The 27,010-nt window shown below is 42.9% G+C and overlaps 1 protein-coding gene and 1 long non-coding RNA gene across 5 annotated transcripts; both read right to left on the bottom strand.

The window, feature by feature from the left end:
* Positions 1–4,428: 4,428 nt before the first annotated feature.
* Positions 4,429–6,139, bottom strand: LOC124284899 (BUD13 homolog). Its single transcript, XM_046721028.1, has 2 exons — positions 5,468–6,139; positions 4,429–4,806 (listed from the first exon to the last, which is right to left on the bottom strand). Exons 1-2 carry the CDS (start codon positions 6,137–6,139, stop codon positions 4,429–4,431), a joined length of 1,050 nt encoding a protein of 349 aa, XP_046576984.1.
* Positions 6,140–25,279: 19,140 nt separating this feature from the next.
* Positions 25,280–26,784, bottom strand: LOC124284858. 4 transcript variants are annotated; one of them, XR_006900660.1, is made up of 7 exons: positions 26,727–26,784; positions 26,517–26,573; positions 26,312–26,369; positions 26,247–26,276; positions 25,942–25,969; positions 25,688–25,775; positions 25,280–25,602 (listed from the first exon to the last, which is right to left on the bottom strand). It is a non-coding gene; the product is annotated as an uncharacterized LOC124284858 (long non-coding RNA). The 4 variants fall into 4 exon arrangements; XR_006900661.1 differs by lacking the exon at positions 26,727–26,784 and having other exon boundaries at positions 26,517–26,614; XR_006900658.1 differs by lacking the exons at positions 26,312–26,369; positions 26,517–26,573; positions 26,727–26,784 and having other exon boundaries at positions 26,247–26,291.
* Positions 26,785–27,010: the final 226 nt, after the last annotated feature.

The raw sequence follows: 27,010 nt of genomic DNA, 5'->3' as shown, positions 1-27,010 counted from the left end.
CTGCCAATTCTAAAGCGTTGATAATGAACATATTGGTAAACGCATGTCCTACTGGCTGAAACCTCTCAGACTTTACTATTTCACGCGTTTTAAAATCGGTACATTATGTATCATAACACACTATGATCACACTAACAACGGCCCATAGTGTCGTTGTGACTCATAAGTAGTGTGATACATATAACGAATGAATAGAAAAACAGACCAAGAGGTGAAGACGGTTACAATTTACTCGTGAACTTCCGTACATCCGGTCACTTACTGGCGCTGTGCAGGTGCGTGGGTGCAGGCACCATGTGGGGCGCGGTGGGCGCGGTGGGCGAGCTGGCTAAGGCGCCAGGCTAGTGATCCAGCGAGTTTGAGGTGACGGGATCGAGCCCACCTGTAACCGGGTGTACAAACCTTGGAGTCAACTTTGTGTGCAGACTCTTTCAGTGTTGTCACAACCCCTAGTGTACAGTACATACACAACCACAACTAACTACTAGTCTCTGAAATGAACATACTTTACAGAAACAAAAGCTCAAAGTGAAAAAAATAAAATATAATGAAAAGGAGCCCTGAGATTTTCTTCATTTTCCTGAAACTGTGGAAATCTAGACATGCCACATTTTTTAGACTTGCGTGGGATTTCTTGGATATATTGCTTCAGGGTCTGTATGACAGGCTAGAAATCTCTGCTAAACGAAGCAATACGATGTTCTCATGATTTAACAGTCTGTTAAGCATAACACTACACTAACGTTTTTACTCCGAATATATATATAGGGAATACAGAATAGCCTTTTAACAGACACAAAAGTGTTTATGACGGAACATGTTTGCGTTGTATCTTTAACGAACCTGTTTGAGCCCAAGCATTGGGTGAAATCCAGTTTTTCAGTTTAACTGTTGGCACAGTTGTTCAGTAATTAGCTGTTCATTACAAATGGTTGTGATACGGCTGCCAGTATAAACAGAATCCTTTGGCTAATAGACAAGACTTATGGAAGGGTATTAGTGCCACTGTCTAAAAACATGCACCATGTACGTCGAAGATACTTTCATCCACGTAGATGCTACTTATATGTACGTACATGATAGTATAACTTACGTAGTAGAAACTATCGAATTATAGACTTTGGTAACCATAATTTCTCAAGAAACAATAGTTCCCTGTCTGCTTTATGTAAGCCGTGGCTTACTTAACAATGACCGCGTTTTTGCGCTTTCAACCTTGGTATGTCTTTATTGAGGTACATCCAATACAACATCCAATACAACGTTCAATACAACATTCAATACTCTTCATGTAGATGTTTTGTTTAATGCTTGTATTTGAGGTTGTTTCTTTTAACGCTGATAGTTCGACATAATTTCATCAAACGCTGAAAAGGCCAAATGAAACTATACGACCACCGTACTGCTAAACATTTAAACATATCATATTTGCATGATATATATCCAACAAGGATCGCAAATTCATAATGCAATATTACGGTTTGAGTAGATACGCACTACTGTAATATCACATGTACATGGTACTTAGCTTCTTCATACATGAAACTTATCTTCTACATTGATGTAAGTATCATCTACACAGATGAACTCCCAAGTAGATGATAAACATTGTTTTGGCTGTGGCACTGATGCTCTTCCTTAGTTGCTGGCATCCTGCCACAAGCTGCCTCCATAATCGCTACACCACCCATACGGTTTTCGCGTTATAATAATTGCAGATTTGATCGATGGGTAGTGGAAAAACGAAACAAAATCAGTTGTTTCCATAAACAAAACAGACATCACCTCATAAAAGCGTTAAACATGAACGTTACACAGTTGTTTCCGTCGTCAACTCTAAAACACTATGCACTCCTGTCAGTAGTACTCCTGTTGGTTCTTCACAGAACATATACATATACGTACGCCAGCTGTAATACATGCAATGCCTGCAGAGCTATTGTTTATCTTTATAACCTCACCACATGAGGTACAAACCGTTCTGGCAGTTAGCCTTTAACACATCCACTTAAACTGATCATATAACTTGAATGAGTTTACGTTTGTTTCGAGTGAATTTCTTGGTCTGGTCGAACATTCAGGTCTCGAATTTGTATTTATGTCACATCCTGGTATTAGATTTAAGATTTTATATTTTATATATAAAGCGAACACATTTTCGAACGTTGTGTCAAAATCCTATCTGTACTGACATATCTTGAAGGCTTCAGATCGGATGTTTGGCAGTTATTGTATCGGCTTAATGTATGCCCTAAGCCTTCTTAAAACAGACCGTGTGTAAATTTAAGCATTGTTAATATCAGAAAACGCCAAAACTCCTGTATGAAGTTATTAATCATTACTCTGCGGTGACAGGCCACTTAACGTTTGACGTCATTATTAGCTATAACCCATGGTGTGTTCAGCTACCTCGCCGCAGTGTAAGCCATGTGTCCGTTTGATTCCAACCATCTGGGTCCCGGGTGATCACACTAATGTCAGGCCCCAATCAAAACATATACATCATCCCCACATGAAAAGGTCAGAGGTTCTTTTGAAACCCAATCATATCCTCGGGACAGAACCTAAGGAGGTCGGAGCATCGGGGAGTGGGCGAGATAATCGGAGATGGAGGTACAAGGTTAAGTTAGAAAAGAGTATTTGACAGAAGAGGGGGTGAGAATTAGGGAACTCTTCCACAGAGGCTAGGGCAGGGGTGTTAGGATTGGTTCGGAAGTGGCGTGTCTGTGTCTGTGATTGGTTCTGAGACTGCCCCGAGACCGTGTCTGTACCTTGTAATGGATCTCCAGGTGGACGATCCAGATGAACCTCTGGCTCTGTGTGTTGTTCTCAAGATGGAACTGTGTCTTGGTCTTGAGATGGAACTGTGTCTTGGTCTTGATCTGTTTCTATGGTTTGGTCTCGAGCTGGATCTGTGTGTTGGTCTTGAGATGGATCTGCAAGTTGGTCTCGAGCTTGGTCTGTGCCTTGGTCTGAATCTAGGATTGTGTCTTAGTCGTAAGATGTGTACGTATGTCTTGTTCTTGAGCTGGGTGTGTCTTGTTCTTGAGCTGGGTGTGTCTTGTTCCTGAGCTGGGTGTGTCTTGTTCTTGAGCTGGGTGTGTCTTGTTCTTGAACTGGGTGTGTCTTGTTCTTGAGCTGGGTGTGTCTTGAGCTGGATGTGTCTTGTTCTTGAGCTGGGTGTGTCTTGTTCTTGAGCTGGGTGTGTCTTGGTCTCGATCTGGGTGTGTCTTGTTCTTGAGCTGGGTGTGTCTTGTTCTTGAGCTGGGTGTGTCTTGGTGCTGGGTCCTGGTGCTGGGTGTGTCTTGTTCTTGAGCTGGGTGTGTCTTGTTCTTGAGCTGGGTGTGTCTTGTTCTTGAGCTGTGTGTGTCTTGGTCTCGATCTGGTGTGTCTTGTTCTTGAGCTGGGTGTGTCTTGGTCTCGATCTGGGTGTGTCTTGTTCTCGATCTGGGTGTGTCTTGTTCTTGAGCTGGGTGTGTCTTGTTCTCGATCTGGTTGTGTCTTGGTCTCGATCTGGGTGTGTCTTGTTCTCGATCTGGGTGTGTGTGTGTGTCTTGTTCTTGAGCTGGGTGTGTGTCTTGTTCTTGAGCTGGGTGTGTCTTGTTCTCGATCTGAGCTGGATGTGTCTTGTTCTCGATCTGGGTGTGTCTTGTTCTTGAGCTGGGTGTGTCTTGTTCTTGAGCTGGGTGTGTCTTGTTCTTGAGCTGGGTGTGTCTTGGTCTCGATCTGGGCGTGTCTTGTTCTTGAGCTGGGTGTGTCTTGTTCTTGAGCTGGGTGTGTCTTGTTCTTGAGCTGGGTGTGTCTTGTTCTTGAGCTGGGTGTGTCTTGTTCTTGAGCTGGGTGTGTCTTGGTCTCGATCTGGGTGTGTCTTGTTCTTGAGCTGGGTGTGTCTTGTTCTTGAGCTGGGTGTGTCTTGGTCTCGATCTGGGTGTGTCTTGTTCTTGAGCTGGGTGTGTCTTGTTCTTGAGCTGGGTGTGTCTTGGTCTCGATCTGGGTGTGTCTTGTTCTTGAGCTGGATGTGTGTCTTGTTCTTGAGCTGGGTGTGTCTTGTTCTTGAGCTGGATGTGTCTTGGTCTCGATCTGGGTGTATCTTGTTCTTAAGCTGGGTGTGTCTTGTTCTTGAGCTGGGTGTGTCTTGTTCTTGAGCTGGGTATGTCTTGCTCTTGAGCTGGGTGTGTCTTGGTCTCGATCTGGGTGTGTCTTGTTCTTTAGCTGGGTGTGTCTTGGTCTCGATCTGGGTGTGTCTTGTTCTTGAGCTGGGTGTGTCTTGTTCTTGAGCTGGGTGTGTCTTGTTCTTGAACTGGGTGTGTCTTGGTCTCGATCTGGGTGTGTCTTGGTCTTGAGCTGGGTGTGTCTTGTTCTTGAGCTGGGTATGTCTGGTTCTTTAGCTGGGTGTGTCTTGGTCTCGATCTGGGTATGTCTTGTTCTTTAGCTGGGTGTGACTAAGTCTCGATCTGGGTGTGTCTTGTTCCTGAGCTGGGTGCGTCTTGTTCTTGAGCTGGGTGTGTCTTGTTCTTGAACTGGGTGTGTCTTGGTTTCGATCTGGGTGTGTCTTGGTCTCGATCTGGGTGTGTCTTGTTCTTGAGCTGGGTATGTCTTGTTCTTGAGCTGGGTGTGTCTTGGTCTCGATCTGGGCGTGTCTTGTTCTCGATCTGGATGTGTCTTGGTTTCGATCTGGGCGTATCTTGGTCTCGATCTGGATGTGTCTTGGTCTCGATCTGGGTGTGTCTTGTTCTTGAGCTGGGTGTGACTTAGTCTCGATCTGGGTGTGTCTTGTTCTTGAGCTGGGAGTGTCTTGGTCTCAATCTGGGTGTGTCTTGTTCTTGAGCTGGGTGTGTCTTGTTCTTGAGCTGGGTGTGTCTTGTTCTTGAACTGGGTGTGTCTTGGTCTCGATCTGGGTATACCTTGTTCTTTAGCTGGGTGTGTCTTGGTCTCGATCTGGGTGTGTCTTGTTCCTGAGCTGGGTGTGTCTTGTTCTTGAGCTGTGTGTGTCTTGTTCTTGAACTGGGTGTGTCTTGGTCTCGATCTGGGTGTGTCTTGCTCTCGATCTGGGTGTGTCTTGTTCTTGAGCTGTGTGTGTCTTGTTCTTGAGCTGTGTGTGTCTTGGTCTCGATCTGGGCGTGTCTTGTTCTTGAGCTGAGTGTGTCTTGTTCTTGAGCTGGGTGTGTCTTGTTCTTGAGCTGGGTGTGTCTTGTTCTTGAGCTGGGTGTGTCTTGGTCTCGATCTGGGCGTGTCTTGGTCTCGATCTGGATGTGTCTTGGTCTCGATCTGGGCGTATCTTGGTCTCGATCTGGATGTGTCTTGGTCTCGATCTGGGTGTGTCTTGGTCTCGATCTGGGTGTGACTAAGTCTCGATCTGGGTGTGTCTTGTTCTTGAGCTGAGTGTGTCTTGTTCTTGAGCTGGGTGTGTCTTGTTCTTGAGCTGGGTGTGTCATGTTCTTGAGCTGGGTGTGTCTTGTTCTTGAGCTTGGTGTGTCTTGGTCTCGATCTGGGCGTGTCTTGGTCTCGATCTAGAGGTGTCTTGGCCTCGATCTGGGTGTATCTTGGTCTCGATCTGGATGTGTCTTGGTCTCGATCTGGGTGTATCTTGGTCTCGATCTGGATGTGTCTTGGTCTCGATCTGGGTGTGTCTTGGTCTCGATCTGGGTGTGACTAAGTCTCGATCTGGGTGTGTCTTGTTCTTGAGCTGAGTGTGTCTTGTTCTTGAGCTTGGTGTGTCATGTTCTTGAGCTGGGGGTGTCTTGTTCTTGAGCTTGGTGTGTCTTGGTCTCGATCTGGGCGAGTCTTGGTCTCGATCTAGAGGTGTCTTGGCCTCGATCTGGGCGTGTCTTTGTCTCGGTCTGGATGTTTCTTGCTCTCGATCTGGGTGTGACTTGTTCTCGATTTTGGTGTGTCTTGGTCTCGATCTGGGTGTGTCTTGGTCTCGATCTGGGTGTGTCTTGTTCTTGAGCTGGCTGTGTCTTGGTCTCGATCTGGGTGTGACTTGTTCTCGATCTTGGTGTGACTTGTTTTCGATCTTGGTGTGACTTGTTCTCGATCTGGGTGTGTCTTGTTCTTGACCTGGGTGTGTCTTGTTTTCGAGCTGAGATCTTGTGCTGACTATGTGTCTTGAGTCATGGTCGGAAACCTGTGGGTTCATGGACCGTTCTGGATGGATATCTGATATGCACAATTTGTGCAGAAAGACTATACATTTTCAATGTTCATAACTTGACACTAATTGGGAAGCATGCCAAATTTTACTTGACTTTCAGGACATTAGCACCGAAAACATGTACCGACATTCAAGGATACAACAGTTTCCTGCCTGGGATATTTCGTTGGTGATTGTAAAATCCAGTTTAGAACAACAGAAACCTAAAACATGTGCCTGTCCGTCTTCACGAAAATCGGCAACGGAGTTTAACTGATGTGTGAGTGGACGGTTTCATATTCCTGTAGAGAAGGGTGTGTAGTTCATAGCTTAATGAAGGAAAGTTCTAATCAGAATTGGATATGTACGAATATATTGACCAACGGAGGTCTCGTGATTCCTGAGTTTAAGATATCCTATATGTCAATGTATATGTAACACATTATAGTCTGTTTGCAGTGAAAACGTACCGATGAATGTCACTTTAAACCAAAAAGTAAAACAAAAAAAGTGAAGTTAAGACTGCGAATCCTCATGATTTTACCTTGCCAATTGAACATTTAAATCTCAGAATTTTATTCGACTTAGGATAAAAGTTGTTTAACAACCGATCATAGTTTCACATGGCTATTATTGGTTTGTATTACAATGGGGTATGCACATCAAATGAAACACCGAAAACGACAAGGTTTGTTATAAGTTAACGCTCTTCACGTACCACACGTGCATTTGTTTCACTGTTCCAACTACTGCGCTTACCCCCTTGTAATACAAACCAATAATAGCGATTTGAATCTATGATCGTTTGTTAAACAACTTTTATCCTAATTTGAATAAAATTTTGAGATTTAAATGTTCAATTGGCAAGGTAAAATTATGAGGATTCGCAATCTTAATTTCACTTTATTTGATTTACTTTTTTGTTTAAAGTCACTGCAAACAGACTATACATTTCATAAGAATCTGTTTAATATGGTCAATCGACATTTTAATTTGTTTAACTACAAAAAGAGAGAAGAACGAATAAAAATATAGTGATTCAAGTGAAAATGAAGGGGTAGGGTTAGAGAGAAAGTAAGTGGTCGTAGGTATGGTGTATTATGATGTGGAGTGGGTGTGGTTTTGGCGTGGCGTGGCGTGGCGTGGCGTGGCGTGGTGTGGTGTGGCGTGGCGTTGTGTAGTGTAATAGTTTAACAGTGTACCATAAACTCATGGTAATGTTTACACTGAAGGGTGAGGGTGAAGAGAGCGGCTTGTTGCCAGTTGAGATCTCTGTGACCAGATCGCCCACATTGCCCTGAACAGGATATTGGAGATATACTTACATTCGACACATATTGGGTGCCATGGCAACTGTAATTCAACAGATCTGTCCAACTTAACTCATTAGACGCGGAAAGCAATAACGTTTGTGTTAAAGGAATAGTAACAGATACAACAAAAATAATTTACATATAGATTAAAACTTACGTGATAACGAGTGAGTTTGGATACGACTCTATGTCAGCGTTTAGTGTTCATGTCAAAGTGATAAAGGGTCCATTTTTAATTCATAAATAATGCAGGAAGAAATTAATTTCTTGACAACTGGAGTCGTTCATACTCGTCAACTTGGTCTGAACCTCGTTCCATAGTACACGTATGGGCTTATGCGTAATACAGGTATTGGCAGTGACGTGCTTGGAATATGGGGTCAAGTTAGGTTAGTGCAAACGTTTCCCGATCACGATACGGCAGATAGTTTACATTCTTTAGTGATATGTGGGTAAATATGGTGCATCATTGCTCTGAGGCACATCGGTAAAGACGCAAACGTGCCAGCTTAATGATGGCGAAACTTCTAAAATGATGTCGTGGCTATTTACCACACTGGCCACACAAAGCACTGTCAAGGGCTTAGACTAACAACTAGTCTCTGAAATGAACATATTTTACTGAAAAAAAGTTCATAGTAAAAAAAAATAAGGAAAAGGAGCCCTGAGACTTTCTTCATTTTCAGAAGCTGAGGAAATCTAAACTTGCCACATTTTCTAGACTTGCGTGGGCTTTCTTGGATATATTTACTTCAGGGTCTGTACGACAGACTAACAGGGGCTGTGAGACAAAGAATGATACTAAGGCCGAATGTGGGATTTGATTCCAGAACTATCAAACCCTGGCTGGTTCGAAGCGCGAGACCCTAGACGACTATCGCCAGTATTCACATCATTACAGTAGTTTGCTAATATACAGCAGTATTACGTATGAATGGGACCTGTAAAATCATCTGGAACTGACCAACTAGTGACTGATATAAGGAGCATCTCTCCACGCTGGTGTTGTGTATGCAATGAACCAACTCACCGATCATTACCACCCAATCCACTTGTGAAGATCCGGGTTAGAATTGGTCTTCAGCAACCCTTGCTTGTCGTAAGAAGCGACTGAGGTGATCGGGCGGTCAGGCTTGGTAGACGCATGTCATAGTATCCCAATTGCGTAGATCGATGCTTATGCTGTTGATCACTGGATTGTCTGGTCTAGGCTTGATTATCTACAGACCGCCGCCATATGGCTGGCATATTGCTGAGTGTCGGAATACCAAAATAATTTACATATAGATGAAAACTGACGTAATAACGAGAGAGATTGCATACAACTATTTGAAGTGATATGTCGGCGTTTAGTGTTCATGTCAAACAAAACAAGCAAACCACAAATGTCTTTTACTACCAGAAAAGGTTGCTCGGTTACCCTTTATCCTGGTATCCCCATGTGTGGTAGTCAACGCTTAGTCACATGATGATCTGTGAATGCACGTAACCCGGATCTATTTCTCAATGGGTATCTGGGCCAGGTTGGAGTAGTCTCATCAATAATGAAAGTATTGTTCTGTCACAACAGAGACCTTAAGGGCGAACAAACAATACCGTGGCTCCAGCTGAAGAGCGAACCATCAACCTTATACAATATTTATCACAGGAATACCATCACAATGGTGCCATGACACTCTCAAGCCGAGCAGGACGAGTGACAGAATTAATGACCGGCCTTGAGTGAATATTTCATTGGACAGCGAGTCGATACCTACTCTTGTCTTCATTAGTTCACGAGATTAACTTACACTCATTACTGCGCTGTGTTGAAAGATGTGCTGAGGATTTGAAACTTATTGATTTATTTGATTGGATTGGCCTTCGTGTATTGCTTTAATACGTGTCTTGAAAGGTTAAAACTGTTTCAGATAAATCGTCCACTCAGCCAGCCTGTAACGAGTGTCACTCAGATCCGCTCCATGTACCTTGATGTATATGCCGCATGCATAGGCACTCCCGTTAGGTAGTGAAGTGAGTGAGTGAGTTTAGTTTTACGCCGCTCGGCTCAGCAATATTCCAGCTATATGACGCCGGTTTGTAAATAATCGAGTCTGGACCAGACAATCCAGTGATGAACAACATGAGCATCGATCTGCGCAATTGGGAACCGATGACACGTGTCAACCAAGTCATTGAGCCTGACCACCCGATCCCGTTAGCTGCCTCTTACGACAAGCATGGGTTACTGAAGGTTCATTCTAATCCGGACCTTCACGGGTAGGTAGTGAAGTACCCCGCCCATACCACCGTGTATAATATACAGTTCACAGATTACATGGCCGACCGCTATTGCTGATCTGTTGTGAGACATCAGGGGGACATCAGGATTTAGGTCAGGATTTAGTATTGAAGGGACATCAGGGGGGGGGTCAGGATTTAGTATTGAAGGGATATCAGGGGGTCAGAATTTAGTATTGAAGGGACATCAGGGGGTCAGGATTTAGTATTGAAGGGACATCAGGGGGTCAGGATTTAGTATTGAAGGGACATCAGGGGGTCAGGATTTAGTATTGAAGGGACATCAGGGGGTCAGGATTTAGTATTGAAGGGTCATCAGGGGGTCAAGATTTAGTATTGAAGGGACATCAGGGGGTCAGGATTTAGTATTCAAGGGACATCAGGAGGTCAGTATTTGGGATTCAAATGCCCTATAGTTTATGGCACAAGCCGACGTATTACGTATTCTTGCAGTCTTGATAGAGTCTGTATATGGATACAGGTCACTGACTCCTGTGATTAGCATGTGGGTGACTATTCAGGATTTGTGTGACTTGCAGTGGACCCCGGGGGTACTTTCCCCAATAAACCAGTGTGAAGACACAGCAGGCATGCGCAGTAATCGCTCGGACGGAGAGGTTTCTGAACTAACGGGGTTCCACAGTCAACGTACGGGACAGCTGTATAAGTGGTGCATATATAGCACCATCTTCAACGGCAGCATTAACAGATAACCTCCGTGATATTAATGAACCCAGTGTTAGTTATCTGCGCATCAGTCTGGGCGTCGTGACGTGAGTAAAAGGGTTGTTTGGTGAAGCCATGGTGTCTGATGACAGATGCACATGCTGCACGGACCATCCACGACCCGTTATCTACTCTCGTATACCAGTGAATCACCCCCATACTGGCTGCCTGCCGCACAGTTACAGTGGGGGATGGTTACAGGGTATTATCAGGGATCCAACACAAACGAGGCGACTATCCCGGACAGACATAACATGAAGCTATCCAAGAACTGTTTGGCATACCTTTACAATGGGCACACTGTCAGAGCAACCAGACTGTAGCGATATAGCTGTGCGATATCAACGTATACGGAGGTGTTTAAGTTATCCATAAAACCCGTGACGATCCGGGTTAGAATTGATCTAGAACAAACCATGCTTGTCGTAAGAGGCAACTAACGGGATCGGGATTGGTTGACACATGTCATCGTATCCCAATTGCGTTGATCAATACTCGTGCTATTGATCACTGGATTGTCTTGTCCGGATTCATGTATTTACAGACTGCCGCCATATAGCTGGAATATTGCTGAGAGTTGCATCAAACAAACACACAAACAAACAAACTTATGTATTTAATTTAATAACCACGTACCTCGTGTGTGTGTGACGGAATGCTGGTGCAGGTGCGTTCTCACAAACATAATTTATAACCAAGTGGAAAACTGATTTAAGACGAATAACATAACAGTACATTCTTGAAGAAACACCACTCTTGAATAAACACATACTCTGAAAACGCGGCTATCCTGATTACGCATCTTCGTCGAATAAACGCCTACTTTGAATAAACGCTTGGTTGATAAACGCCTGCCTTGAACAAACAATCAGTTAAACGTTAGTCACAAACACAAGAACTGAAAAAAACATATCGACAAATTTATACCCCTGTAGGCTGTTTGGGATAGACGCATGACTTGCGATTAATAAATATCTATCAACAGGAATGTGGAATTTTTTTAAAGTAAAAATATCTAGTTAGTGACGATGTTAGACCTTAGTGACAAGAACAGTTCTGCTGCTGCCCTGAAGTTAGATCGCCCTGGTGACATGTTCACACAAAGTGTATGGGATTCAAAATTACCCGTTTCACGAATCTCTGCATATAGAATAGAGGTTGAGAGGTGCTATATTAAGAAAGACGGCAACTTTTATACACGTGTCGGACTTACTCTTCAAGAGCAGTGCTGTATAATGCAGTATTACCAGGCTTCGATACCCAACCCGGCTTTCATCAGTGAGTGGTGGTTTACGCCGCTTTTAGCAATATTCCCGCAATATCATGGCGGGGGACACCGGAAATGAGCTTCACATATTGTACCCATGTGGGGAATCAGTGAGAATAGCCACTTGTACCATATAATGTCTGTGTAAATATTCGACATTCCCCCTATATGGTCTACCTAACAGTTACCATGGTATACACACACAAAGACTCGTTTAGTTGCCCACATGGATCCATGTACACCTTTGTTGTAAGAATGGAAAGATGCGGATTGGGTGGTTTAAAATTGTAATGCGTGAATGAATGTCATCCTATCTCGACAACGTGAATCATTCATGCTATCAACCATCGGCACAGACAATACCATTTACACATCGCTGTGAGAATCATGGCCAGGTAAAAGTTGTTTTTTTCGCGTAAGCCCGATGGGTTGCAAAGCTTTATATTTAGATAGTATTGAGGGCTCGTCCAATCCTTTTAGCAACAATCATGTGTAAGCCCGGGCTTTTTTCATAATGGTAGCTACGGCTCTGATAGGCGGACTGCTGGGTTACAGCGGTGTCACGCGTCGGTTGAGTGTTGATAGGTGGATTTTAGGCCGTCAGAGTTATCTCCCATGAAAAACAGGCATTCGATCGAATTCAGTGGAATCACGTTTACAATGTTGTTACAATGTTGTGTTTGTACTTCTGTAATTTCACCTAGAAACAGAATATATAAAAATCATTATCAATCGTAGTTACAGATCATAACATAACAATCTCGTAATAACCATATTTTCGCTATAAAAATGTATAATTTTAGATGAGGTGCGCTAACTAACACCAACACTTAACAGATACAGAAAAGATTCTCACATGCTGTTTGAATGGGGGATATAGCTAAGTACAAAGATATTGCAATTTTAACATTAACGCAACAAATCGTCCCAACAACCGCTGGTCAGTTCAAATACAATATTTGAGACAGACAGATAGGCGTTATCTAAATGTATGAAACACGAGTAAAATATCGTTGCTTAACTTGAGTCACAGAAAAGAAAAATACGTATTAAACCAAAACGAAACGAATAATGACACTCTTTTTACCGAGCCCAGACGAATAATTGAGGAAAATCACTTTTAAAATTTGTAAAACTGAATTTAATAAAGGCATTAAATAAAAGAGATTTATCTTCTGTTCAAAACTTGATACATGACAAAAAGTAAACTATGATTATTGTGAAAAAGGAAAACCAAGTTCTGTGGATAGTCAACTTGTTTATTTCGGTGTATGTACTAATCACTTGCTTGATAACGATGTTAGTACCCACACCGAAACGTCGCACTCATTGCAATAACGAAGTTGACTATCCATAGAACTTGGTTTTCCTTCATCTATACAACTTATAAAATGCCGTTATGATTACTCAATTTAACTGTATCCAGGGTATACTGTATAGATTACGCAAACCTTACTTATTATGTGAATGTCTAACCTTCCGGGTAAAATAAATTTTGCACCTAGATTCTGGATTTGACTAAATATTGGGTGAGTCAGTCAGTTTGGTTTTACGCCACTTTTAGCAATATTCCAGCAATATCACGGCGGGAGGCACCAGAAATGGGCTTCACATATTGTACCCATGTGGGGACTCGAACCTGGGTCTTCGGCGTGACGAGCGGACGCTTTAACCACTAGGTTACCCAACCGCCCCTTTGACTAAATAAATTACAAACGAGATCAAACTTTCTTAAACCTAAACTGTGATCAAAGACCGTATAAAAGACATTAGACTAACTAGTCTTTGAAATGAACATATTTTACAGAAAAGACAGTTTATAATAAAACAAGTAAAATAAAATATAATGAAAAGGAGTCCTGAGACTTTCTTCATTTTCAGGAATGTGGAAATCTAGTCTTGCCACATATTCTAGACTTGCATGGGCTTTCTTTGATATATTTGTTTCAGGGTCTGTATGACAGACTAACTTGCACATTATAACCTAGAGGGAGTATGTGGACAGTTTTCACAAATCCATAAACATGAGTGTCCGGGAACTCAGAGGACTTCTCACTTACCTGGGCGGTGGGGTAGCCTAGTCGTTAACACGTTCGCTCGTCACGCCGAAGACGCGGGTTCGATTCCCCACTCGGGTACATTGTGTGAAGCACATTTCTGGTGTCCCCCGCCGTGATATTGCTGGAATATTGCAAAAATCGGCGTAAAACTAAACTCACTCACTCACTCACGACTCTCACCTACCTAATCACCACAGATCTAACAACCAGAACTTCCCTCACCACTGCAGATATCAACATGTCACCTAAATACCTATACTACAAAGACATCTCCTCGCTGTTTCTTTCATCTCAGTCACCGTCAAACTTGGGTGAATACTTTCTTTTGTCCAACAACTCAGCAGAGTCCTACACTAAAACCCAAATCTCCTCAACAAAAATGCACAAGTAACAAATGTTTCAACTGTTGATGTTGTAGTAAGATCAAAGACAAATAACACCTGGAAATTAATTTAAAACAAGTTGTATAACAGTAAATCCTTGAATAAACGCCACTCTTGAACGAACACATACACTCTGAAAAAGCGGCCATAACGGCCATCTTGATTAAAGGTCACCTTATCTTTATACAATGAATGGGTAAACGAGTTTGTACATTGGTGTGGGTTATGTTTGCGTTTACGATAAACAAACATGACAGCGTATTTAGGGCGACCATATTGACCCGTATTGTCCCGACTCAATTGGCGTGATGATCACTACACCCCAATATCCAGCTCTGGCATCTCGTTGAAGATAGCGTATCTGACAATCGTAGTGACATCCGTCTGTGTAATAACTCATTTATATTCCCTTCACTATCCACATCAGGTCTTGAAGAGACCTCACATGAATTATAAATATACCCTGTTTATTAAATAAACAAAGAAACAAGTACCTGGAACACTCAGTGGTCAACGTTATCTTCATATTCATCTTAAATTTTTCTCGAAATCCCCCAACGGTGGTATATGAGACAAATAAATGCAAATGAATACAATAAATACCAAGATAGCAAGGATGTACAAAGTGACATCGACATTATTTATAATACATGTACAAAGATATATTATAACAAATTAAAAAAGCTTAAATGTTACAAATTAGACTTTTACTTATAACTTTTTGGAAACAATATATATTTTGCTAAGTTACGTTACGTTAAGTTTCTTTAGATTTGAGAAGGTTCTCCATGTTTGAGAGATTCGGCCATTGCAGAAATTGATGTGGGATAAAAATGGATCTTTCGGAAATGAAGGCATCACGTTTAAACAGATGATCGAACTCATCTGCAACTGCTGGTGAGCTGCAGAGCTGGCAAAGTCGCTCTTCTCTGGGCACTCCACTCCAGCGGCCAGTCCCAACCAGTAGGTTATGGCTTGTTCGGAATGTCAAACGTTGCTGTGCTATACTTTAGGAAGGAGAAGATGTATTTCAAAATCTGGTGAGTGTTTTTAAGCATGGGTAATATATGCCTGTAATCAATTCGAAATATTGGATAGTGTCGTGCCCCGTGATGATAACCATTTTCTTGCCAGTTGTCCGATATTCCTGGATGACAACGTTAGACCTCACAGTTCTCGAGCCGCCATTGTCCATTTGAAAAAGTACCCTCTCGAAACATTAACATGGCCTATAAGGAGCCCCAAACTGAACCACATCGATCTTCTTTTTGACTTTCTTGGACACCAGGTTCGAGACAGAGATCATTCCGATCAAAATTTGAAGGAATTGACGAAAGCACTCCATGAGCGCCGAGGATTCCGATGCTTAGAATTAGACGCTAATTTGCCAGCACGAGGAGGAGACTGGCAGACTGTGATGGTGGCGGGCACCGTTATATTCACCTGTGGTGGTTCATGCAATCACAACAATAATTCTATGAGAACAGTATGACAATCAGATTGTTGGGTAGTCATGGAGACCACGCCGGCATTGTTGATATTCACATTCTTGTGTATTCCTCTCAGATTGCAAGTAAATTGTTATCAAATTTCAATTTCTCTCAATTTCGTTTTTGCTTTTATCTGAGGAAAATAAGTTACATTTAACATTTTTATACGTGGAATTTGGATTTCAAAGCACAAGCAACAGCACATAAGTGGGTGGTACTATTTAAATCAAAAATGAAAATATGACGAAATTAACTGAGAGATCTGGTTTCGTTTGTCCCGTAGTGACCTGTGTCACAACTCACCACCTTGGTATGGCTGCCCTACATACCCCTGGAATACTCACAAATACCACCCGTAATTTGTCATGAAGGGTAAGTAATAGAAAATTAATCAACTTCTGTTTGAATTCGATTGATTCCTCCATAGTTACATGTCAAACAACATAAAGCCTGTGTGTTTGACTTTAGAACTGCACCCGTGAAGTTCCGGGTTAGAACTGATCTTCAGTAACCCATGCTTGCCGTAAGAGGCGACTAACGGGATCGGTTGGTCAGGCCAGCTGACTTGGTTGACACATGTCATCGTATCCCAATTGTGTAGATCAATGCTCATGATGTGGAAAACTAAAATCCAGTATGCGGCGTAAAACTAGATCACTCATTTCAGAACTGCAGTGTTTCGGCGAATGTTTTCTGCCGTTGTAATATTTTGGTCAAAATCCAATTTCTAAGTGAATACTTTCTTTTACCCGGCGGAGAAGTAGCCTGATGGTTAAAGCGTCTGCTCGTCACGCCAAAAACCCCGGTTCGATTCCCCGCCGTGATATACCTGGAATATTGCTAAAAGCGGCGTAAAACCACATTTATTTATTCTTTTACGCTGCGGGTTATGTATAGGAAATTGAATCTTTTGTATTTGTATGTGTAATAAATGCATGATATACTCTCCCAAAAAAAAGAAACGCATCATGAAAATAGCAATTTCATGTAGCAATGAATTAAAACATGATTCATTTTACAAAAGGTTTTGCTCTGTTTATGAGTCCTATGGTGTTTATGTTTTGAAACATCACAACAAAACGCACCATCCGTAAAATACCCGTATTTAACAGCATGATTTTCAATTTCGGCGTGTAGTGTCATAGAATACACAATTCAAATGCAATGCACGTGAAAGCTGGGGATCAGATAGTCTCAATGATGGGTATAAAAGGTTGATCGCTGTCTGTCGATTATTCAATGTATTTGGAATATTGTTGACGAACGCAAAATGCCACGTCTAAGTGAAGCCAACCGTCATATCGCCATTGGTTTGCTTGAAGCTGGCCAGTCTCAACGTGCAGTTGCCCGACGCATGAATGTTCACCGAAGCACCATTTCACGGCTCTGGGAGAGATATCGCCGGCAGAATGCGGTAGCAGATGCCCCTCGTAGTGGGCGACCTCGAGCGACCACTGCGGCGCAGGATCGCTACATCCGGGTACATCACCTGCGTCATCGAACAGCTACGGCGACCAGTACCGCTCGACAAATACCCGGATTGAGGAGGCTTCTGCACAGACCGTCAGGAACAGGTTGAGAGAGGCTGGTTTACGTGCCAGAAGACCTTATTTTGTCCCTGTGCTTCGACAACAACATCGTTGACATCGAGTTCAATGGTGCACCAACGTTCAGGCCTGGAACCTACCGAATTGGCGTAGAATCTTGTTCAGTGATGAATCACGATTACTACTGGAACGACGCGAAGGAAGAATGCGGGTGTACAGACGTCGACGTGAACGTTTCGCCGACGCTTGCGTTCCCCAGGTGGACAGATTCGGCCGGAGAAGTGTTATGATGTGGGGAGCGATCACCTACCGTAGGAGAAGTGATTTGGTGATGATCCAGGGCAACCTGACAGCTCAACGGTACGGTGACGAAATCCTACGTCCACACCTCCTTCCAATCATTGATCGCCAGAGGGAGTTGTTTCAACAGGACAATGCCAGGCCCCACAGATGCAGCACGTCACACTAGAGACTTCCTCCAGAATCACAACATCAATGTGCTCCCCTGGCCCTCAAGATCACCGGACTTAAACCCGATCGAACATCTGTGGGATGCCCTGGACAGACGGGTGCGACGCCGTAACCCTCAGCCCCAGACACTTCAGCAACTCGCACAGGCACTACAGGCAGAGTGGGCTGCGATTGGGCAACACGAGATTCTGAGACTTATTCGTTCGATGCCGAGGCGATGCCGTGCAGTTCTGGTTGCCCACGGTGGTCACACGAGGTATTGACTTCAGCGCCACCACACGTCTCCATGTGACACTCAAACTGACTTTCCTCGAGTTGGTGCCAAAGACGGATAAGTCTGCATTCCCAGTGTGCAATTTCGCTATATTTCATTGACTCATAAAGCCTACAAAATGTTTCAAAATAAACATAAAAATACAGTTGAAATTCCTATATGCGTTTTTTTGGGGGAGAGTATACATTAAATGATTGTTATAATGTGTCGATGTGAGCCTTTCCGCCCTTTTTTCTTGTACTGGCATGGCTCCGGAGGCGGTAGCCTAGTGGTTAAAGCATTCGCTCATCACGCCGAAGACCCGGGTTCGAGTCCCCACATGATGGCAATGCGTGAAGCCCATTTCTGGTGTTCCACGTCTTGATATTGCGGTGTAAAACCATACTCACTCACCCCCATTGCTCCACACAATCACAGGGACCTAGAAAGGATTAACCATGTAACTATACTAGCCACATAAAGAAACTGTGCATTGTCAAAATATTATCCCAGTTGATAAGTACGATAACAATGTCAAAGGTACATGTAAACTTTAATGGAGGGATCATGAGACCATAACAAGTCGGGAGAATTTCAATTGAAAAGTCAATCACAATGACGCCACGAGTCCACAAGCGGGACAGGGGTCAAACGACCATGTCACAAGCTCAATAACGGGTATGTCCACCATAGCCATTGAGAACAGCAGTGCATCAACGACGCATAGAGCCTGTCAAACGTGCAAGGAAGGCTTGTGGGATGTCACGCCAGATTCTCTCAAGTTCTGTTGCAAGGTCAAGGACGTTATCTGGCGGATGAGGAAGACGGCGTTGACGTCGATCCATCTCGTCCCAAACATGCTCTATCGGGGAGAGATCCGGTGAATTTGCAGGCCAAGGCAGTAAGTCAACGTTGTGGTGTTGCAAGAAATCCATAGCAACCCTTGCCGTATGAGGGCGGGCATTGTCCTGTTGGAATGTTAACCCAGGGCCATGACGTTGCAGAAAAGGAATTGCCACAGGTCGAAGAATCTGGTCCCTGTAGCCCACAACAGCTAAGCTGCCCCGAACAATCACCAAAGGAGTTCTTTGGCGTGCTGTTACCCCACCCCAATCATCACGGAACCACCACCAAAGCGATTCCTCTCCAAGACACAGGCCTGTGCATAACGTTCTCCCACGCATCTATAGGTACGTTGACGTCCATCACTATGGGAAATGTTAAACCTGGACTCATCTGTAAAACAACATTTCTCCACCAAAACAAGGGTCTGCGGACATGATTTCGGCACCACATTCGGCGAGCTTGTCGATGACGTTGTGTCAGGATAGGCCGTATTGCGGGACGTCGTGGTCTGATCCCGTGATGACGTAAACGTTGTCGAACTGTGTTGGGGTGGATACAGCGAAGTCCTGGGATGGTTCGGGCAGTCATCACTGCAGTCTGAAACCTGTGGCGAAGATGGGTCACCCTTATCCATCTGTCCTGTCTTGGCGTTGTTACACGTGGACGTCCAGAACGTGGCCGATCGATGACGTCATTTGTGTTCTGGTAGCGTCTCACCAGTGCAGAAATGGTGTTCCGGTGGCAGTGGAAATATGCAGCCACTTGTCGTTGAGACATTCCCCCCACGGACCATCCCAATGGCCTCATGCCGTTGTGCAGACGTGAGCCTTGGCATGCTATGCGTTTCAATAGCCGTTTAATTTTTTGAACGATCGCAAGGGCAGGGGTTGAGCTTTCCAAAGTGACAGTATTGTGTGGCATTCATTTGCTCTGTTTCTCTTTCCCGGAATGATCGTGCAACAACGTATTGCACGTCTCAAGGACGAACCCACTGACGTCACGGAACGTGGCACGTGCATGCATGTTGGATACATGTCACTAATCTCTGAGTTTAAATCCTTATGTGTCTACACAGGTTTGATAAATTTAGATTTTAAATTTTTGTATGCACAGGTTTCTTTATGTGCCTAGTATATATATGTTTCGCAGCGACGGACGGATAAACGTGCGTCATCACTCACGGTTCAGCAACATCTGTGAGGCGTATTCAATATCTTTGTTGTATCTTATCATGCCATATGCATACCAATATAATGGCCAAAACCTGCAGAGCTAGAGACCGTCAGTCCTACATAGCCCTTTTTAATATAATTCGCATTACAAATATGTGTTTAATTAGGAGATAAAAAATATTAAAAAATTAGAGCTATTATAATTTCGTTATATACCTCTGATTTTCCAACACAGTACGTTTATCTCCATTTTATCATAACATCGTTAGTAAGATTACAAAAAATACATACTCTGTTGGAAAATCAGAGGTATATAACGTGATTATATACCTCTGAATGACTTTGATTAACCAATCACAAACCAGTATTTACTGAAGTCATGGTAGAAGTATCGTTAATGCATTTGTTTGGTTATTGATTTATGTTTAAAATATGCCTTGTAGGCAATGCTGGGATGTCGTACACAGACGATGGTGTAGCTGACTGCCCAGGCAGGGAATGCGTGAATGGGTTTGAGGACATTCAGTGCAGTATTCTGATTACACCGTACAAGCAGGATGGTGCATGTACATACTTTTCTTTTGAGAACGTGTCTCTGTACAAAATACCCTGAAACATATTACACACTTATTCTCAAGGAAAAGAGTTTATTCTCAAGAACGCTATAGAGACCAACGTATAATTAAAAAGTTGACTCCGCCGCCAGGTTTGTAAACAAGTCCAGGATGTGCATACTTTATGTGGTTAACGCAACCTTCCTTCCACGTGATTATCAGTACAAAGTACATGTATGAATGCGACCCTTTCGTCAGTTTCAAGGCCGTTAAACCATGAATAAGCACGTCCGTTACCAGAGAAAACTATTACAACAACTGTGCATTTTTCGGGAACACTCCGATCTTGTAAGGAGAACTGTGCACAGTATTTAAATAACTCTGACAAGGTTGACTGTGTCTATTACTCTGTAGAGAGGTTCTTCAGTGCTTAACATAAAGGCTTCTACTAAAGACTTCTTATAACCTGTTGCACAAAGAGAATTCTGAGGAGCGTCATGGGCGATTTGGTTTAACCCGCTTAGAATGAAAAATACTATCAGTAAGTCAGTAGGGATTTAAACACAATTTATTCAGTGTATCTGGATAGGTAAACCAGCCTAGAAGGCTTATGTGATTATCCTTCCAGTTCAAGTAATGTAATAATTCATGAAGACATTATATAATATAATACATGATGGTAAACAAGTAAACAATTAACCAAAGCAAGTGGTCATGGTATAATGAAGTATAGGAGAGGTATAATTAAGAAATACAGTTCGCTCTACCACCATGTAAAGTGTAATAAAACACACTTTCGCCCTGAACTATTATAGTTAAAGTATGAGGACGCTTGCGTCCGAGTGCTTTAACGTTATAATAGTTCAGGGCGAAAGTGTGCTTTGTTACACTATACATGGTGGTAGAGCAAATTGTATTTCTTTTTTCTAAGATGCCAAATTTAATACTTTCTAAGGATAATTACGATTAATCTAAGGCAGAAAACAAACGACGGTGACGAGGGTAGAGTTATTGTCTTATTGTTTTATGTCCCAAATGCATGGTACATAAAACAATAAGACAATACCCTACCCTCGTCACTGTTCCCATGTATAAAGCATAATTTCTATGTATACACTGCTACTACTTTACATTCTATACATTTATAAATACGTCTCTGTACATTTCTAAACCAATCAACAATTTTGTATAAGTATCTGCACAGTTCTAAATTGATCCATTAATTTTGCAGTAAACGACATCTTATATACTAGTATTCATAATAACATGTATTCTATTAGCCATGTCATCTGTATCTATTGACCACCACATGTATTGCGTCGTCATAGCATTGTGACGTCATAAGCATTGTGACGTCACGGCCAGAGTTAACAGTTACTGTTCAGTTTTACCTGATGATGGGGCCAGAACAAGCCCTGAAACGTTGTACTCGAGAATAAAAAGAAGATGTAACCCAGAAAAAATCTCTATGTTTATACCTTCATTGTCTGATAATGTAAATTTATTTCGATTGTTCTAACCGCTAGGCATCTTAGAAACTTCATTATACCTCTCCTATACTTCATTATACCTCTCCTATACTTCATTCTAAGATGCTTCGGTGAAAGATCAAAGGCGCCGACAGTACTTTATCAGACGATAATGTAACACTTTTTGCATTATGTCACAATGTAATGCCATTCTAGTCTGCCCCCTCGTAATCGAACAATCATCGCCTCGTACAGCTTCCTACAGTAAACTACACCGTTGCATCCCGTTTCTTGGTTGGCAGTTGCTTCACTCAGCTAACATCACTGGTGGAAAGATTACGTTTATGTTTTGCGACGTTTAAAATGTCCCTATTCGACTCACAAGTTTAGAGAGCGAACTGTATTTCTTAAATAGGAGAGGTATAATGAAGTATAGGAGAGGTATAATGAAGTATAGGAGACTGTTTTGTAAGATATTTAAAGTACTACTTTTTGAAAAGTTAGCATTACCATTTCAATACATGCAATCACGTTAAGATAAACGCCCTCAGAGTAGAAGAATGAGTCCGTTCTTTCGTCAGTTTAAATGTGACAGGAAAAGAAATGGCGTGATATAGACATATGTATCAACAGGAACATGCTGCATATTCAGAAATGTGTCTTTCATATCCAGAGACATTTAAACCACTACAAGCAAGTCTGAGGAGAACATGTACAAGCTCAAGCAATCTCCTTCGGATTCCAAATTAAGATCAATATTCAAATTGATATTTTGTTATATATAATCTCCTAAATTCACCAACAGCGCCTGCATCACCATCAGGCATATGGACAAAGCAAATTAGCAAAACGACTTCGTTTAATAAATTGTCACACATCTCACAGTTTGTATATTCTGATATAAGAGCTACCTTGAGTTGAAATATTTTGAGGTATTAGATAAGAAAGCTATCAAGGCGAGAAGTGATCATTTATAGACAGCAGTTTCAAATTATGTCGTCTTTGAAATGGCAGTAAAGACGTTTGTCTCAGCAGAGAAGGTATAATGACCTGTGTTTCTTGTTCTAGCTCTTCCGTTCTCATAAATGTAAAAAGCATTAATTTAAAGACTGACGCCATGTAAGACTTGCACAACATTTCTTGCGATTTACAAGACATCGGTAATTGAGACCATTAACACATGTCATCAACGCCTTACCATTCTAGCATTATTTTCAATATCGAGTTTCCACAATCATTGGTGTAGCATGGATAATTCTAAATATGTGTGTCTCTCTCTCTCTGTGTGTCTCTCTCTCTGTGTGTGTCTTTCTCTCTCTGTGTCTCTGTGTGTGTGTGTGTGTGTTGTTAATTGGTGCGTACGTTTTTGTGAAAGTCACTTACCACAGAGATATATTTTTTAGCTCACAATGAGGTACTTTTTCCAGTTGTGGTAAGATCGCCTACGATTATGTTTACAGATGTGTCAACAGCACAATTTTGACTGTTACTATCAATTCCATCAATTATGTGATCAATGAACGCTAGAAATACATATGTCCTAAAGTACCCTTGGCTACACCAAACGTTATGGACTTGGACCCAGATCACCAGGAATAACCCTGACTGTGCTTGTGCGCGTTATTTGAGACTGAAGTCCCCGATTCACTGCAGGTAGATACACTAGTTGGTCACGGTCGTTACTATCCAAGTATTCATTCCGTAGGAAATCTGCTCACTGAAAGAAAAGGTGAACAGCACAACTTACAAGGTCAGCTGAACTGGATATACCATTCAAACCATTTGAAAATACCCCGGGCGATTATCACAAGTGGGGACTTGTATACGTTGATGTGTACAAGGCAGGTGTATATTCTCGAAGAATCTACATGCAGGTTGACACAGGGGCTGAACACAGATGCATAAATAGATCCACTGTGAATGTGTGTATCTAGACGAGAATAGGCATCACGTTGCTTTCCCTGGGAGTTTGTATTTTGTCAGCACATCAGTCGTATATGTAACTTGTTATGACCTCTACTGTAAGAGAAGACGACAGTCACATTCCAGGACATTGTCTCCGATGACGCTGCGACAACTGAGCTTCAGTGACACTAGGGCCCATGAGTTATACAATTTATGATCGGTCGTCGAAAGAAAGACAAGGTTTATAAAACGACTAGAATGGTTTCGGAACCTAATCCTGACACCTCAAAACACCTGATACCTTGCACAGAGTTGCTACGTGTACATGAGACTAATGCATTGTCTCGATAGAAACAAACAATTGATAGAAACAAACAATTCCCTTTAAGTTGAAAAGGAACCCAAGTGAGAAGTTAGATTCAGAACTTGAGGAGTGCTAGGGCTTTAGCATTACAGAAAGGGCTGGGCAGAAGGAAAAAAATGCGGTTCAGGGACTGTGAGACAGACTACGTTCACATGTGTTTCATTCTTGATTTGGTCCTTTTGAAAAATCAGTGAAAGGTCGTCATATCGTTCTAGCTCGTCACGCCCAAGACCCGGGTTCGATTCCCCACATGGGTACAATAAGTTCTCTACTCATACGGGAGGCTCAGTCGTCCAAGTCATCCCGGCAAAAACATAACGAATCTCGCCGCGAATAGCTGCAAAGGCTTTAAGCAATATTTACTAACTCACTCAAACAACGTGTACTTTAGGAAAGGTGAATATGATTAAAGTAACTTTTTGTTGATTCCTTTTTATAAAGCAAATTGTAGATCAAACTAATATTCACATAAACTTGTATCCATCGTGTTAGTGCCGAGTCACTTGTAACTGTGGAATACATTGTACAGAAGAGCGATAACAGGATATCTCATTCAAATCGTCCATAGTAACGACTTGGCGTATTGACGAATCATGGTAAATTGGCATCAGTGGTATTAATCATATCAGGGAGTCTATGTAGGAAGTGGGGCGGTGGGGTAGCCATAAATATATCTGACCTCCGGCAGTTCCTCGACGTTATTGTTACCTGTGCCACCACCAGCGTTAGAGGTTGCGAGGTCGTCAAGGTTACACGAAACCAAATATTTTCCCATTGACTTCTATAGTAACGTTATATTTTAATTCATTTTAACTAATATATCAACAGCTATTACATGTACATGTGTGCATAGTCTGGCCTTAAAGAAGCAATAAAAATATAAAATATGAACACTTCAGCCAGCTCCTTTTATGAGTACAGGAAGATAAACAGACCTACGCCAGTTCCGCTAAAAATGTCAACGGCTTGAAAATATTTGTGGCCATATACTGTATATGTCATCATGTAAAAAAGCCAACACTAATTATAAGAAAATATGGTCGTTTTAATTACTGGATGGATGTACATTTATAAAACACAAAAATCTTATACAAAGTCAACCAATCACAGCTGTCAGATGATTCGGTCTGCACTGCACATACGAACAGTGTTAGTTAAACAATGATCCTAATTCGGTGTAGTCTAACCTGGAGGGAGGAAGGGGCATGGTGAAGTAATCCTCAGCCACAATCAGCAGCTGCAGCCACTGCCACCTGACGTATTGGCTTGAAGAAGTGGCATACCTTCACGGACCGTTCCAGCCACTGCCACCTGACGTATTGGCTTGAAGAAGTGGCATACCTTCACGGACCATTCCAGCCACTGCCACCTGGCTTGAAGTATTGGCTTCCAGAACCTGACGTATTGGCTTGAAGAAGTGGCATACCTTCACGGACCATTCCAGCCACTGCCACCTGACGTATTGGCTTGAAGAAGTGGCATACCTTCACGGACCATTCCAGCCACTGCCACCTGACGTATTGGCTTGAAGAAGTGGCATACCTTCATGGACCATTCCAGCCACTGCCATACCTTCACGGACCATTCCAGCTGACGTGGCATTGGCCACTGCCACCTGAAGAAGAAGTGGCATACCTTCATGGCATACCTTCACGGGCTTGACCATAGCCACTGCCACCTGGCGTATTGCATTGAAGAAGTGGCATACCTTCACGGACCATTCCAGCCACTGCCACCTGCCATTCCAGCCACTGCCAACCTGACGTATTGGCTTGAAGAAGTGGCATACCTTCACGACCATTCCAGCCACTGACCTGACGTATTGGCTTGAAGAAGTGGCATACCTTCATGGACCATTCCAGCCACTGCCACCCTGACGTATTGGCGGAAGAAGTGGCATACCTTCATGGACCATTCAGCCACTGCCACCTGACCATTCCAGTATTGGCTTGAAGAAGTGGCATACCTTCGGACCATTCCAGCCACTGCCACCACCATTCCAGCCACTGCCACCTGACGTATTGGCTTGAAGAAGTGGCATACCTTCACGACCATTCCAGCTTGAAGAAGTGGCATACCTTCATGGACCATTCCAGCCACTGCCACCTGACGTATTGGCTTGAAGAAGTGGCATACCTTCACGAAGCCACCCTGACGTATTGGCTTGCATACCTTCACGACCATTCCCAGCCACCTGACGTATTGGCTTGAAGAAGTGGCATACCTTCATGGACCATTCCACGCCACTGCCACCTGACGTATTGGCTTGAAGAAGTGGCATACCTTCACGACCATTCCAGCCACTGCCACCTGACGTATTGGCTTGAAGAAGTGGCATACCTTCATGGACCATTCCAGCCACTGCCACCTGACGTATTGGCTTGAAGAAGTGGCATTGCCAAGAAGCCACTGGGCATACCTTCACCGGACCATATACCTTCACGGACCATTCAGCCACTGCCACCTGACGTATTGGCGGAAGAAGTGGCATACCTTCACGGACCATTCCAGCCACTGCCACCTGACGTATTGGCTTGAAGAAGTGGCATACATCATACCTTCACGGACCATTCCAGCCACTATTGACGTATTGTCTTGAAGAAGTGACGGACCATTCCTCACCTTCACGGACCATTCCATACGCCACTGCCACCTGACGTATCACAGAAAACAATGACTTTATCCGATTTGCGACACTGATTGTTCTTTTGTGATGATAATCTGGCGTTAGGGCAAATATTTTCACTGTTTGATCTGAACTTTTTCACTGACAACTT

The sequence above is a fragment of the Haliotis rubra genome, unplaced genomic scaffold (genome assembly GCF_003918875.1).
Source record: "Haliotis rubra isolate DU_JTF1 unplaced genomic scaffold, ASM391887v1 Scf347, whole genome shotgun sequence".
Classification (NCBI taxonomy): domain Eukaryota; kingdom Metazoa; phylum Mollusca; class Gastropoda; order Lepetellida; family Haliotidae; genus Haliotis; species Haliotis rubra.
Note: the sequence above shows the minus strand (reverse complement) of the source record. Positions and strands in the feature narration are given on the sequence as shown.